This window comes from Peromyscus leucopus, chromosome 4 (assembly GCF_004664715.2).
Source record: "Peromyscus leucopus breed LL Stock chromosome 4, UCI_PerLeu_2.1, whole genome shotgun sequence".
NCBI lineage: Eukaryota > Metazoa > Chordata > Mammalia > Rodentia > Cricetidae > Peromyscus > Peromyscus leucopus.
The window spans coordinates 148,812,475-148,828,566 of record NC_051066.1 but is presented as its reverse complement, the minus strand read 5'-3'; the positions used below and the strand labels follow the sequence as shown (position 1 = coordinate 148,828,566).

The following is a 16,092-nucleotide window of genomic DNA, read 5'->3' as shown; positions in this document are numbered from 1 at the left end:
ATTTAGAGACGGTTTGATTAATCTTTAATTATTAGGTGTTTTCTGTAATTTTGGGAAGCTCGCCATTATTTTTTCATTCTGAGAGAACTCTTTCATCATTATCTTTTTCTTAATACACTGTTGGAATTTCTTTCCAGGTCTGTAATTTTTCTTATTCACAGTTCCTTTTGTACTACGTTTCACAGCCCATTGATTAAAATCAAGCGACTGAGAGGAAATCGGCTGGGCGGAGGTCGCAGCACCTTGTGGGAAATGTAGTCCCCGACAGACTGCAGGCGCCTTTCTCCAAACCGTGGGAATGGCGGCACCGAGGCTCTGCGCATGCGCCGTCCCCTAGCCTCGATGGACGTGCTTCCGGTTCTCCGAGCTCTTCTAGGCGAGGCTCCCACTGCTCCTAGGGTTCCTCGGAGCCTCCTGGGAACTGTAAGAGGAGCGAGGATTCCCGGGAGCCAGAGAAAGACCGGGTAGCGAGCTCGGGGCAGGATCGGAGGGACCGGAGCCCGCCCGGGGCCCGCGGAGGCTTGCAGGTGTCCAGTGGCCGGGCGAGGCCGCCGGACGTCACCGGGCTGCAGGCCTCGGGGCGGGCATCCTGGGAAGGAGAGGTGTGTGTGTGTGCGTGCAAAAACAGGATCGCAGTAAGTCCTGCGGATGCCCTTGGACCAGTAAATCTTCGAGGGGATGAGCAGGTCCATATTAGGCAGAATGGCGTTTCATTGGAGGGTCTGTCGTTTGGAGGGAAGGGATGCCAGCCATGGCTGAGGACACGTTCTGTCCATCACTTCAAACAAACCCATGTCGTTTCTTAGAGTCTCCATTCCGTTTCGTCTGAGTTGCTCAAACCACGTCCATCCCCACCCCAGGGTTTATTGACTCCCTTCATATAGAATGACGACACAGTGTACCTACAGAGAAGGTTTGGGAGATATTTAAACTTCTTTTCAAATGAACAAGGCAGCTATTTTAACCATTTAGGTAGTTTGCTGGCGACAGAGTCAAGAATTTAATTCTGTTGATTGCCAGGTCAGGCCTTTGTCCTCTACTACATTTAAGCAGAGGCCTCTCATGAAACTGCAGTTAAGGTCAGGGGAGGGGAGCAGAGTGGTGATCATTTTAAAACCCTCCCTCCTTCTGTCTGGGTTTTCTGATTTCATCTGCTGAATGCATCAGTAGGAAAATAGGTAAGTGACGCCTTAAGTAATTAATATCTTAATCTTAGAGTTGATTTCTTGCTGGACCGCTCATAAGTGCTGTTTGTTTTTTAAGGAGGCTTAAGTAAGACAATAATTCAGTTTAACACCTTTGTTTCCATTCACACAGTAAGAAAAGTTCTGACTGGTCCATTCAGAGCTACTAGTGGTCATTCCCACAAGCAGTTGCTTCCCTTCCTGGTCAAAGGGTCCTTTCCTTCCATGGTGTGTCTGTGAGTCACTAAGAGCTGTCAGTCTGCTGATTCTATTCCCCATTCTTCCTCACCCAGCCCTTCGATCACCATCCCTGGCCCTTGAGAGTACCTGAAAATGGACAGTTTCCAGGTAAGTCACTGAGAGAGTCACCTCCCATCTTGGGCAGCGGCTTGTCATAGATTTGCAGTGTATACACTCAGATAAAATGATAGGAATATATAAAATTCAGCATCAAGGAAAATAAGGGAATCAGATCAATACCAGAAAAATGAACCTCAATAAACAGAAATTATTTCGGTGCATGGTGATGCATGACTTTAATCCTAGCACTTGGGAGGCAGAGGCCGGTGGATCTCTGAGTTCCAGACCATCCTGGTCTATAGAGTTCCAGAACAGCTAGGGATACATAGAGAAAACATGTCTTGAAAAATAAAGAGAAGTTATACATCCCTGTAGGTTTATTCAAGGTTGTACAAGAAAGACCCAAGTGATAGGAAATAGGCTGTTACCATGTTTTTTTGTCATTTGTTTATAAACATGTTTTTAGAGAATCTTTGAGCAGAGGATGCCAAGTCAGCTTTACCAACAACAGCTGTGGGTTTCCTGTGATTTACACCTTGGCAAGGCCTCGTGATTACAGATGTCTCTAGTCTGTTGTCAGGGGCATAGACAGCCTTCTGCTCACTCTCCTTGGTGTGGTGATAAAACCTAGAATAAATGGGTTGCATGTGCCTCAAATCATGCCCTGTTACTATTTCTTTTAGTAGTTTTTTTTCTTTTTTTGGCGGGGGTGGGTGGTGGGGGATGGGGATGGGGAGGGAGAGAGAGAAAAGAATACTTACTATAAAGCCCAGATGGGTCTCAAACTGATAATTCTCCTGCGGCCTCCTGAATGTTTCAGCTCGACTTTTAAAACAGGTATCCAGGGCTCAGTTTGACTTTCGATCCTGTGGTAGAACTATTTGACTTACTTGTCTAGTGTCACTCACTCCATGCCTACTACCCCTGTTGGGATCAGAATTAGTGACCAGATCTCACACTTTCAAACCCAATAACATTTCCACTCTGCTTCCCCAAACTCTGTTGCACTTGGCAGTGTAACCATCCCTTCCTCAGATGCCCTTCTGACTGTTTGCAGCCTTCACACGACTCTCTTTTCCTCTCATTTAGAGTCTTCACTCGTAGCCCTTTGAGCTCTGCAATCTTCTTCCTCTAAGAATCTCAGTGTGGGATTTTTGCTGTTCTTCTCTGCAAGGGTCCTCAAAAGGCACCTGGAGTCCTGCTGTGCAGAAAAGAAATGATGTTGACATCTGTCTGCTCAGTGTGCTTCTTCCTCATCAATCCCCGATAATGTCACTAATCCTTCAGTTACACAGGCTTGAAAGAAAATGAGGCACAAAGCCAGATGTGGCAGCTTATGCATGTGATTCCAGCACTCAGGAAGCTAACGCAGGAGAGTTGCTATTGATCGAGGCCAGCCTGGGCTACAGTGTGAAACTGTCTCAAATGGAGAGGGGGGGAGAAAATGAGTATGTGTTAAGCCTCCTGTTCCTTGCTTCTAGTCACAGGCAATTGTCAAGCCTTGCTAAGTATCATGAGTATCAGGTCTCTGGCCCTACTTCCCCTGCTCAGTTCCTGTCTTCAGAATCATCATGATAGAGTTTTCAATGGTCTGCCCACCTTTCTCAAGTGTGTGCTTGCACTTGTCTTGTAGCAACACCCGTCTAATGTCTCAGTGCCGGAGCTGCCCCAGCAGGTCCACACTACTTACAGGATAAAAGTTCAGCATCCTATGTTTGACTTAGCAGGGCCAGTTTTCTACTTTTCTTTAGTCCCTGCCCCTCCAGACTTTTCGTTTAACAGCTGTGTGTCAGTCATGTTATGTACCAAGCGCTGTGTATCGACCATATTGTTAGGTATCAGACACTGCACCAGATGCTGTACCTTTCGTTTGGCAAAAGCTAACACCTCTGCCCTTGTGGAGCTCAGGCTGGTGGAGGCGTGGCTTTGCTGTGATTGACATCTAGGCAAGGTTCAGCTCATGATAAACAGATTTGCCGCTGCTATGACCAGGACATTAGAAAGTGACATGAGACCTGGGGCACCTCTTCTCTGTAAGGATGTTCCACACACTGTGGGACATACCACACACCTACCATCCCTTGCCCTGTGTCCCTTTACCAGAAGCCGGTCACATCCCACTGAACTGCAACAGCCAGACATTTGTGCCGAGCTGTGTACTATGCCTTGGGAAGCAGGCTTCAGCCATGTTGAGCCCCAGTGCAGAAGGGTAGTATTGTGCCTCTAGTTTCCAGATCACGCACCAGATTTTACTTTGAACCAGTCCCTCCTATTTAAATGATCCTTAGTTCTTCATGTTGTTTGAGACTAGGAACAGGGCTTTTGTAGAACCCATTCCTGTCCCTTCTCTCTATCCTCCAGGCTGTGCGTTCATGGAGCAGAGCCCTGTCTGCACATCACCTGTGGGGCTCCCTCCATGTGAAAGTGGGGGCTGTGGCCACGCCTCTCTCTCTCTGCCTCTCCACCCCTGTGCTCCTTGCAGCGAGGTTTCTCGTTTTCTTTTTGGCTTTCCTTTGTTTTCTTCTCAGAGTGCATAAGGTTGACCTGAGTCACCAGAATATGTTTTTTGTCTTTTGTTACGACACCATTCAGTCTCTCCCACAGGGAACATCTCTCCTGCTGTGGGCTGTATGCTGTTAAGGGCAGCTGAGTCTGTCTGTGTGGCATGGACTCACGAGTCAGCTCTCCTCATCCGACTCTCACTGGCCTTTTCCTTCTACCATTCTTTGCAGTCACCCTTTCTGGTTATCAAGAGCTATATAGTCACCATCTTGCCTAGGCTATAATGGAAATTATAAAGTACTGTTCATTACCAGGGAGCTTATTTTGGAGGGAGTGATTCATAGAGAATCTTTAATATGGGTAGTAAACTTACCTCTAGGAGAGAGGTACACCATCCTGAAGGAAAGATGCCGTGCTGCGTATGTGCAGATGTGTGGCAAGGTGAGGAAAAGGCTCAGGGACCCGCAATAGCTATGCGTGAGGTGGAGCGGGTGGCAGGCCTCGTGCTCAGGGAGCACGTGGGCTTCTGCAGAGCTGGGGGATGCCCAAGTCTTGCCACTGCATTTCAGAAGGATTTCCGACAAGCGTAAGTACCAACCAGTCACAGACAGTTTTTCTGCACACGTCCCCCACACTGCACTGCTGGCCTGTCCGTACCGAAGTGCAGTGATCAGGACCAGGAAAAACTGTCAATCCAGTCCTGGTACTGTACAGACAGCAGCACAGACCGGACTGACGGTCTGCAGTTCAGGGGTCCAGGGCTACATTTGGTTGTCATGTCTGTTAGCGTTCACACCCACTTCTTGGAATCCTGGCCAATAAGCAGATAATACCCTGGCCTGCCCAGCGTCCTGACATCATCCTATGTTCCTGTTCCCTTTAAGAAGGGACTGCTCTCCCTTGGCTCTCTCTCTCTTCCCCGCTCCGTGAGGTGGTGCCCACCTCCCCCCCTTTTCTCTCTCTCTTTCCCTCTACCCTTTTTCTTTCCTTCACCAAACAAAACTCTCCACTGCACACTGTCTGTGGGGCGTCTCTGTCTCTCACCCACCGTGGGTCACCTTGGCTTTACCCACCAAGGCCTCTCGAGTGCCGTATCGTAACAGGTCTCCATGGCCTCTTGCAATCTGGGGTGGTCCTTGTCTCTCATGACCTTTCAGTGGCTGCTTACCCCGTGGAGCACAGTTAGTTACCCCGTGGAGCACAGTTAGTTACCCCGTGGAGCACAGTTAGTTACCCTGTGGAGCACAGTTAGTTACCCTGTGGAGCACAGTTAGTTAGTTATCCTGTGGAGCACAGTTAGTTAGTTACCCCGTGGAGCACAGTTAGTTACCCCGTGGAGCACAGTTAGTTACCCCGTGGAGCACAGTTAGTTACCCCGTGGAGCACAGTTAGTTACCCCGTGGAGCACAGTTAGTTACCCCGTGGAGCACAGTTAGTTGCCCCGTGGAGCACAGTTAGTTGCCCCGTGGAGCACAGTTAGTTGCCCCGTGGAGCACAGTTAGTTGCCCCGTGGAGCACAGTTAGTTACCCCGTGGAGCACAGTTAGTTGCCCCGTGGAGCACAGTTAGTTACCCCGTGGAGCACAGTTAGTTACCCCGTGGAGCACAGTTAGTTACCCCGTGGAGCACAGTTAGTTACCCCGTGGAGCACAGTTAGTTACCCCGTGGAGCACAGTTAGTTACCCCGTGGAGCACAGTTAGTTACCCCGTGGAGCACAGTTAGTTGCCCCGTGGAGCACAGTTAGTTACCCCGTGGAGCACAGTTAGTTACCCCGTGGAGCACAGTTAGTTACCCCGTGGAGCACAGTTAGTTGCCCTGTGGAGCACAGTTAGTTACCCCGTGGAGCACATCCTGACTGCCCCTTGTCCTTCCTGGGACTCCTCTGTTTTGTCACTGCACTCTTGACTTCTTGTCCAGACAGGTGGCTGCTGTCTGTCTTATTTGTAGTTCCCCCTCCATATCCTGTTCATTTCACTTACTCGGGTTGCGGGGGGGGGGGGGGGGGGGGGGGGGCACATCGCTGCAGGGCTGAGTCGGACCTGTGTACTGAAATCTGTGTGGTGAAATCTGTGTACTGAAATCTGTGTGGTGAAATCTGTGTACTGAAATCTGTGTACTGAAATGCCTTTGCCCTCTCTCCTCTGCCCTTCCCCCACCCCGTTGTTTTCTCCCTCTGTCGTCCTCCTGAAGGTGACAAGTTACTCATTCCTGGTTGGCCCTTTCTGTGTGTGTCTTCTCTCATCTCCTCCTTTCTTACGTGATCTTACCCTGTGGAGATCATTGCACCTTTTCCCCCCTTCACAGTGCGACCTAGAGCTCATTCCAGGTCAGTCTAGAGACTTCCTCGTTTGCTCTCAGATACCATCTCCCATTACCATTCTCTCTCCTTTGAGCTCCAAAACCAAATGTGCACTTGCCAGGATAGCTGCCTTTACCCCTTTTCTCCACAGATTCGTTGAGCTCAGCATTGCAGGTTGTTGCCTTAGCTTCCTGTGCTGGTGAGTGGGTGGGGGTGTTTATTGCTGGCTTCCTACGTTGGCATGTGCCCAGCTCTGGTCATGCCATAGAGCCTGCTCATAGTGTCCCCAGCCCACATGCGGCCAGTCCCTCTTGGTCCTCAGGTAGTGGAGTACTTTGATCTCACCCCCCTGATGCTCCCTGTAGAAGGGCATCCTGGTTTTCTTCCCCTTTGCTTGGACCTTTTAGCGATTTCCCCTGTTTTCAGGTCTGGAACAGCAAACTCCTTCCAGGGGGGCAGATAGTACTGTTTACAGTTTTGCTTGGGTACAGTCTCTTTTAGCTCGGAGTGCGGCAGTTGCTGCATGAAAATGTCATGGGCAAAGTGTGAACCAGGCACTGCCAGATCCAGCGCCTGTGGCTGGATTTGGCCCCTAGGCAATGGCGTGCCATCACCCAGGTGCTGCGGAGTTGCTTCTCGAGTGTACATGGGGCCGGCTGCCCTGGTGTTGACAAACACCTCTGCGACAGATTTGCATGTTTCACACTAGAGGTCTCCAGAGTGGGGACAAGGAGCCCCCAGCAGCCCTGTACTTCTATTCATATTGATATCTTGGCCGGGAGCATGGGAAAACAACAGATGGTTAATGGTATGGGCATGGTTATCGGTACTAACATGTTGCTTAACCTACATTATGATTTCCAGGTCAACACCTGGGTCATTTGCACTTCACGAGTGCTTTACTGATGGGGTGCAGTAACTCAATGACTGATTATAGGGTAGGGTGCTTGCGTGCTCTGCCCCTGCAGGTCTCTTCCCTACAGCACTAGCTCTCTGACTGTCACGTCTGTGGTTTGCCTCAGTGTATTTCTCAATGAACACACTGTGGCAAGACACACCTTACGTGCGGACTAAAACGATCATCTCCCAGAAGTCTGATGGCACAAAACAGGGCCGTTTATGGTCCCCTTTGTCTAGCATGTGTGTTCCTGCCTGAAGTGCGGTGTCTGCTTGTGTCACTTGTCACGCTGGGTGCTCCTTGAGAGCAAGAGCCATATTGCACATGAGCCTGTAATCTGAGAATTCCAGGGCACAATATAAACTCCACACATTTAAAAACCTCATTCATAAATAGTGAGTGATTTCTATTCTTTCATCCCCCAGGAAGTATCTCTCCATAGCCTAACGCTGGCCTGGGCAGTGCCCTCCTGATCTTTGATAGTCCCACAGATTTGCTGTTGCTCAGTTCTGATTATCTCAGATGAAACATGTTCTTTCAGAGGTCGGTTTCCTTCAAGGATTTGACCGTGGACTTCACCCATGAGGAGTGGCAGTGTCTGGGCCCTGCACAGCGCCTCCTGTACAGGGACGTGATGCTGGAGAACTACAGGAACCTCCTCTCAGTGGGTGAGTACCGTCTCCACCTGGCACCCCAGGGCTAGCCTTTCTTCTGTGTCCCAAGAACACGGGCAATACTAGGACTGAATTCTCTCCTTGAATAACAAGGGAGGAAGATGATAGTTTGTGCGCACACGCGTGTGCACGCATGGACCTGCCCTTAACCAATTTGTACCAGCCTCATTGAGCTGTTGTTGGGCATCTCTGTTGCTCAGTTTCCCCATCCGTAAGTCCTTGACGTCCACAGAGCTTGGTCCAAGTTCTGTACTATTTCTCATTAACAGGGTTCCGTGTTAGCAAACCAGATGTGATCTTAAAATTGGAGCAAGGAAAAGAGCCTTGGGTAGTGGAAGAATCGCCAAGTCAGAACCATGCAGGCAAGTGTGATGACCGAGCAGGTAAAAACAAAAGAATTCGAGTCCCAGGCTGATCAGTGATCACAGCTGGCCCCTATATGATCCTTTGTGTAGAATCTTCTAGAACCTATGCTGTATATACCTAAATGTTCTTCCCAAATAAATGTATTCATATAAAAACGTTTGGCTTTATGCTCTCTGTCCACAGATCCCACCCCTTCACCACACACTGACGTCTTCATTCTCCCCCACCATGCCCACCAGAGTGCCCGCCTCCTCCTTGCAGTCCACCTCCACTCACCTCCACTCATGCCTCCCGTTCTCCATTGCATGTGTACAAACTCCAAGGTTCTCGAGTCACTGGAAACATCCCCAGGTCACTGGCTTCCTGAGGTCTGCTTCACCTGGTCTCTGCCTGGTGCCCACCAGATCCTTGTCTACGTCACCCTGTCAGCCATCCTTCCAGGGGATGTGGGGGACTGTTCCATGTTGGAATGTTTCTGTCAGTGTCCAAAGCTCTTGTATTCTTTACCAGTTTCTTCTTTCCTTGACACAGTTAAATAAGCTGGTATAGCTGAACCTGCCTTGCCCCCTTCCTCTCCTCCTTTGTGTTATGGTTTCTTTGTTTTCCTTATAAATGCCTCAAGTAGAAGACATTTACACTTGAATCTCTGTAACAATGGAAAGCCAGCCCTGAAGACTTGGCCCCCATAAGGCCTTTGTACAGATTGTCATTTCAGAGGTGCACAGAACTCACATATTAATGTCAGTTCTGTTCCTTCCTTCCTTCCAGAAGATGATGATGCCTTAGAGAAGGACAAGGGAATACAAGACAAACATTTGAAGCAATTTTTAGTCTTCAGTAACAAAAAGATGCCAGAAAAGGCCATTCTGTTTGAGGAAACAGTTGCTCTTGACATGAATACTGTTTCTTCAGAAAAAATGTTCCATAAATATGACCCAGGGGGAAATGGCTTGAAAACTAATTCAGAAGAGACCGTTGCAAAGTCAAGCCAAGCAAATGCAAAGCTAATTGCTGAGCCCGGTGGGTGTGAGAAGCCACCACTCCACACAAGGCCTGACAGAAGCCATTCTGGGACAAAACAGAACAAATGTGATGGAGTTAGGGATGTTAGGAGTCAAAGTGAAGATCTTAATCCATACCAGAATATCCAGTCTTTAAGTCAGCCCTCTGAACTTAATAAGGGTGGGAAACCCCTCCTCCAGAAGTCAGCCCCCTCTGCAGGAATGGAGGAGCATGCTGAAAGAAAGCGAAATGAATGTGCTGAGTGTAGGAAAACCTTCTCTAAGAGGTCCACCCTCATTGTCCATCAGAGAATCCATACAGGAGAGAGACCCTTTGCTTGTAATTACTGTAGGAAAACTTTTCGTATAAAGGCAAGCCTCACCCGACACCAGCGAATTCACACTGGAGAGAGACCTTATCAATGCAAAGAGTGTGGGAAAGCCTTCATTGACAAATCTGCCCTCATTGTGCATCAGAGAATCCATGGAGGGGAGAAATCCTACGAGTGTAACGAATGTGGGAAGACCTTCTTCCGGAAGTCAGCCCTGGCTGAGCATTTCAGATCACACACAGGGGAGAAGCCTTATGAATGCAAGGAATGTGGGAATGCCTTTGGCAAGAAGTCTTACCTCATTGTACACCAAAGAACTCACAGAGGAGAGAAGCCGAATGAATGTAAGGAGTGTGGGAAAACCTTCTTCTGTCTGTCAGCCCTGACGGCACATCAGAGAATTCACACGGGGGAGAAACCCTATGAGTGCAGTGAGTGTGAGAAAACTTTCTTCTGTCAGTCGGCCCTCAATGTGCATCTGAGAAGTCATACCGGAGAGAAGCCCTATAAATGCCGCCAGTGTGGCAAGTTTCTATGTACTAAGTCTGCTCTCGTGGCCCATCAGGTCATCCACAGAGGGAAGAAGTCTTTCGAATGTAACGAATGCGGGAAGCTTTTCTACCTGAAGACAACACTCACGATACATCAGAGAACTCACACAGGAGAGAAGCTTGGTGTGCTTAGTAAATGGGGTCGAACATCCCCTGTGAAGTCAAACTGCATCCAACAGGAAGGAATGGACACAAAGGAGGATCGTGAGTGTCACGACCACAAGCGTACAGTCCACAAAAGCTCACGCCGCTTTGCACATAAGAGAACCATATGGGAGAGACCTTACGAATGTCCCGAGTGTGGGAGGACCTACTGCCGGAAGTCAGCTCTCCGGCACCATCAGAAGACACACACAGGAGAGAGGCCCTATGAGTGTAAAGAGTGTGGGAAAACCTTCTGCCAGAAAGTCTCCTTTACCGAGCATCAGCGAACTCATACTGGGGAAAAACCACACAAATGCAAAGAGTGTGGGAAATCCTTCCGCCATAAGTCAGCCTTCACAGTGCACAAGAGAATTCACACAGGAGAGAAACCGTACGGATGTAAGGAATGTGGGAAAAGCTACCGTCGGCTCTGGACTCTGACTGAACATCAGAAAATACACACAGGGGAGAAACCCTATGAATGTAACACATGTAAGAAAACATTTCGCCATAAATCAAACTTCCTTTTACATCAGAAAACTCACAAGAAGTAGATTCCAACAAGGCCACACACAGCTAATTTACATAATGCTCCAATCCTGAGTTATGCATAAAGGAGTGAGACCTCGTCAGCATGTGGACCATGGAAGATTTTCTGCTGACGTCAGCCCTGTAACTAGACAGCTCACATAGGCAACATGCACAGTTTATTTTATGAATGTCAAACTTTCAGTGTTACTATGGAAACATTCAGCATTTCAATCATTACACCAGGTGTGCCTGCTTCCCTTTTAAATCATGAAACAAGTATTAATCCCTACTCGATTACCCTCCACAGTCAGTTTATGTAGTGTGTGTTGCCAGATGTGAGGATCCGGTCTTGATCCCAGGTCACTGCCAGTTGTTACTGTGATAAACGAATTTACAGTGTTTATAGCTCAGACTATCCAAGCTGCTCGTCTTCTGTCCACATTGTTGTCTAGTGATAGACCCCGTTCCCTTATCTGCTAAAGTGAGGAGTTCTTTGCCGGCCTGCAGTGACTCCTCACGTGAGTGAGCATTTGCTGCAGCCAAGTCCCTGGGTTTTTCCAATGAGGGGCGCAATGTCGCATGTAAGTGCCTCCTGGAGCTTTCAGGTAAGTTAAGACAAACAGCAGTTGCAGGTACCGCAACAAGAACAGCAAAAATGTAACAAGCAGGTTTGAATAGTGAAGAGGATTTGGGGAGTGTTTGAATCAAAAGTGTCTCTCCTTTTAGTTTTCTTAAATGCTTCTGTTCCCTTAGTGGTGTGATTGTGTCAGTGTTGTTTGTTTGTTTTTGTTTGTTTGTTTTAAATGTCCATAGAGGTGTTACTTAGAATTTACCTATCAGCTTCTGAGAAAAGATCTCAATGGTGCCAAGTAGAATCTCATAGTATGCATCCAGCCAGAATGCCATTCATGTGAGGCTAATGTCAAGTCTTGGTAGCCAGCTACAAGTGGAATTTTCTACTAACCCAGCCCTGCTCTCTGATGTATTGTCAAATCCTAGGACAGTGAAGTGAGTTTATTTCATTGACACAGAAGAGCCACTGGGTTTCCTGTCCTGGGCCTTGCCTGTGATGAAGCTGGCAATGTGACAAAATGCTGTCACTCAGCTAATCAGCCACTGGAGTGGCCAGACTAAGTTGTTTCATCCAACTGAGTCTTGGAAATGAGAGTCTCTCTGGCTTGTCTGCTGCTTCTGGTTGTGATGTTGGGTTCTTGGGGGAGGGGAGCTGCCCTTTGTTTGAGACTCATCAGAAATCCCACTGAGAACAAGAGTGGTCTATTTATTCAGTTTGTATTTTATATCCTTCAGTAAGGTTAACGTATTTGTGAATGCACATGTATTCGATGTATATAATATATACTGAAACATGAATATATGTGTATATCAATACAAATAGTAATATTTCCCTGAGATTTTTAATAATTACTTAAAGATTTGGTTGCTGTTGCGAATGTTTATCATCTGTTTTTAAAATTACTCATAGAGGTCCCGACAGAACTAGCAAGCAAAGGTACTTGCTGACAGCCTGACAATCTGAGTTCAATCTTTGGGCCCCACATGATAGGAGAGTTACCCTGGCTTCCACAGGTGTGATATGGCATGCACACACAAAAATAAATAAAGGTTAAAATGTTTAAAAACTCACTGATAGATAAATAAAGGTTAAAATGTTTAAAAACTCACTGATAGATAAATAAAGGTTAAAATGTTTAAAAACTCACTGATAGAATCCTTAAGCATTTTTATCAAGTTGGTCAGAATGTGTCCCTTATACTTACTTTTTTTGCTTGGTCTTCCAACACTCAGAGCTCCTTATAAAGGAGTCTGTGGGCTGCTTTGTGTAGATGTTTTGCCCTCTGAAGATCTGTGCCCTAGCTGTCTAGTTGTGCCTTCTGCTTACCATTGGCTGATGCAGCAAATCACAATTCTGTGATTACGGAATTGTTGGCCTTTATTAGTGTGACTTAGTATACAGGGGTGCTGTCTGCTGGGGGGAACGTTTTTTCAAGTCTGATGAAAAAAGTGTATGTCCACAAATAGAAGATCAGTGAGCCCCAAACACATAATAACAAGACATATCCAAGTAAAACTTGAAGGTCCTGTAGAGGGCTCAGCTGGTAGAGGCGCTTTTTCTGCAAGCAGCAACCCAGGGCACTTGTAAAGGTGGACAGAAGATCCAACTCCATAAGGGTGTCCTTTGACCGTACATGGACTGTGGCGCACCCATGCACACATACAACAACAATATAGTTTTTAAAGTAGTTTAAAAAAAAGAAACCTTTAAGATACAAAAATCAAAACTAATTAAATGGGAAAAAAAATCTTTAAAAGCAGCTGAAGAGAATAGTCACATGTGGGTCTGCAAGAGTCCTACAGCTTCTGGAAGAAACTGCCACACTGATCAGAAGAATGGATCTCATCTCACAGGACCCAGGGCAGCGAGTCCGGCCCAGGCCTGCAAGCCTGCTCTCTTGTGACTGCTGGAGACTGTCTGGGTTTCTGCCGCATCGTCTGCCTACAGCTTGTGCCAATGTGTCCTCACTGTGGATGTCTGTCTACGTTTCCTTTTTATCAGGACACGTCTGATCAGGGTCCCATCTTACTCCAGCATGACCTCACCTTAATGACTGACATCTGTAACAGCCTTATTTCCATAAGGTCACATTCGGAGGTATTAGAGACTGTGAGGTATTTTTTGGTATCCTAAAAATTACCCCCATGTTAACCAGATTAAAATAACAATAGATGATTGTTGTGTGAGACTTTTACTGGGAAGATGCAGCACACCTACTCACCCTTGAAAGGAAACCTATTCCAAACCAAAGTATCAATTACACCAAAGTCCAACTTGGTGAGCCAGTGAGTTTGTTGGGGTTACTAACAGGAGTGTGGGGAGAGCTTGCTAACAGGAGCAGGGATGATCCAGAAGCATGGGTGATGAATCCCACCCCAACATGGGCCTGAATGCTACAGCCCTGGACTCCCAGCACAGCTCACAGGCAGCTCAGCAGTCAGAATCTTAGCATTTCTAAACTGCATCTAAAAAGAATCTGAGAGGTTGGGGATTTAGCTCAGTGGTAGAGCGCTTGCATAGCAAGAACAAGGCCCTGAGTTTGGGCCTCAGCTCCGGAAAATTAAAATAAAAAAAAAAAAAAAAGTCTGAGACTCTTCCAAGTCTCAGCCTTCCTGGACAATGTGGTATAAAATTGGAGTAAGATCACTTGCCACCAAGCCAGACAACCTGAGTTTGATCCCCAGGCCCCACGTGGTAGAGGCAGAGACGCAGCTCCTGCACAGCTGTCCTCTTGCGGTCCACTGCCCCCGCCCCCAACCCTGGTACACACATCCGAATCCGCCAATACCCACCCCCATGTACACAAGTAAATGCAATTTTTTTAAATGAAGGTTTCTTCGTAAAGATTGGGTTACTTGCATGTTTATATGCTGACAGGACATTCCAGGAAGGGAATGGGTCATAGTTTTCTTTCTATCGCTGTGATAAAGACACCATGACCGAAAGTAACTTGGGGAGGAAAGGGCTCATTTCGTCTTAGAGCCTGTAGTCCATACCCATGGGAAGTCAGGACAGCAGGGGAGCAGAGGCCCTGGAGTAGCAGTGCTTACTGGCTGGCTCAGCCTGCTCTTTTATGCCACCCGGGACCACCTGCCCAGGGATGGTATCACTCCTGGTGGGCTAGGCCCCTCCACAGCAATCAGAATTCCCCACTGGTCAGTCTGGTGATGGCAACCTCTAACCGAGGTTCCCTCCTCCCAGATGACCCTAGTCTGTCAAGCTGACCAGCACAAGGGTGGAAAGTTGTCCTGCATCGAGTGATGAGTAGCTGGAGTCCGGTGCCTGTAGCAGGAATCTTAAAAGGTCTTATTAATAAAAACAAACCTGAAGCCAGGTATTGGGGTGAACGTTGGGAGATCAGAGAAGCAGAACAAGCCACAGCCACCTCACCTTGCCAATTCCTCAGCTGATCCTGTTTCCTTAGACTGGAAGCCTCTGTGTCCATCCAAATGGATCTCAGCTGAACTGCTGCTCAAAAGCCTAAAAGCTTAACCAAGCTCTAGTTCCTAGTCCTCGCATCTTAAATACCTTTCTGCTTCCTGCCATCACTTCCTGAGATTAAAGGCGTGTGTCACTATGCCTGGCTGTTTCCAATGTGGCCTTGAACTCACAGAGATCCAGACGGATTTCTGCCTCTGGAATGCTGGGATTAAAGGTGTATATGCCACCATTGTCTGGCCTCTATATCTAATGGCTGTTCTGTTCTCTGACCTCAGATAAGTTTATTAGGGTGCATAATATTTTAGGGAACACTATCACCACAGGTGCCCAGGGGAGAGGAGTCTTTTAATGATAGAAATGGTGTTGCCCTGCCAGTTCATCTACATGGCGCACACTGGCAGTGAGTGGGTGGACAGGGAGGAAGCTTGTGGACTCCCATTATAATCGCTCCTGTTCTGTCAGTGAAGTGGAGAGTAAATTGAGTCTCTGAAAGCAGGAGGCTGGCTTTAGAGATTGTTCATTATTGATGCAGCTGACAGTCTTCAGTTCTGCCCTATTGCTTTGCATTTATAAATCCACCTGTCCTTCATAGGTGTGGAGAGTCCCTCGGTGTTTAGGGAAGTCTCCATTTTCTCAGCTGATGTTTTCATGGGATGCCTCAGAGTGCCTTGTTGGTTGCAGGAATGCAGAGAGAACACTGTCCACTAACTACAAACAGACCACGTTGAGACCACTTGGTGATCTCGTCATTCCTATCATTCTCTTGTCTAAGATGGGCACAGCGCCCCCTAACGGACTGTTTGCTCGCAGTATGTCTGGACTGGGTGTGAAGTCAGTGGGACTACTTAATCTTGAGTTCCTCCTGCACAGTAGATCTAGTGTGAAGTGTCCAAAAGCTGCATCTGATGCCCTCTGTCCCCCTAGAACTGCTCCACACACACAGGAGCTGTATCAGAATGGCTCGCTGGCCACCAGATGTCTGCTTGGGTGTCCCAGTCAGAACCTTGCTATAGTTTGAGCTTCTCTCTAGGTCCCCAAGTTGTGTCTTTCCTGTGCCATTCCAGATTTAGTCAAAAGCAGAGGCTACAATTGTTTGCAGGGTCCTAGTGCTGACCCTGACTCCAGAGGCATGGTTGCCTCTCTTCTCATCCCAGAAGCTGCTGAGATGTGTAGCTTTTTTCTTTTGAAAAATATATACATGCGTGCGCCCATACACACACGTAAACAGGTTTGGCAGTAGGCAACTGTGAGGGCGCTGTGACATGACTGAGCCCACGTCTAATGATTGGCTGGAA

At 47.7% G+C, this 16,092-nt stretch overlaps 1 protein-coding gene across 5 annotated transcripts; it reads left to right on the top strand.

Moving 5' to 3' along the window:
* Positions 1–291: 291 nt before the first annotated feature.
* On the top strand, positions 292–12,378 carry LOC114692642 (zinc finger protein 334-like). Of its 5 annotated transcripts, none has more exons than XM_028868498.2 (5): positions 292–464; positions 1,478–1,532; positions 7,725–7,851; positions 8,127–8,219; positions 8,992–12,378. In XM_028868498.2, the coding sequence occupies exons 2-5, from the start codon at positions 1,518–1,520 to the stop codon at positions 10,803–10,805; spliced, it is 2,049 nt and encodes a 682-aa protein (XP_028724331.1). In that variant the 5' UTR covers positions 292–464; positions 1,478–1,517; the 3' UTR covers positions 10,806–12,378. The 5 variants fall into 5 exon arrangements, with proteins under 5 accessions (XP_028724331.1, XP_028724328.1, XP_028724330.1 ...); XM_028868495.2 differs by having other exon boundaries at positions 292–602; XM_028868497.2 differs by having other exon boundaries at positions 292–635.
* The last annotated feature ends 3,714 nt before the right edge of the window (positions 12,379–16,092 follow it).

What these genes read in the sequence shown, in the direction of transcription:
- LOC114692642 (XM_028868498.2), top strand. An exon ending in CAGGAACCTCCTCTCAGTGG is followed by an intron (nt 7,852 to 8,126) that starts GTGAGTACCGTC and finishes TCTCATTAACAG; the next exon opens with GGTTCCGTGTTAGCAAACCA. An exon ending in GCCAAGTCAGAACCATGCAG is followed by an intron (nt 8,220 to 8,991) that starts GCAAGTGTGATG and finishes CCTTCCTTCCAG; the next exon opens with AAGATGATGATGCCTTAGAG.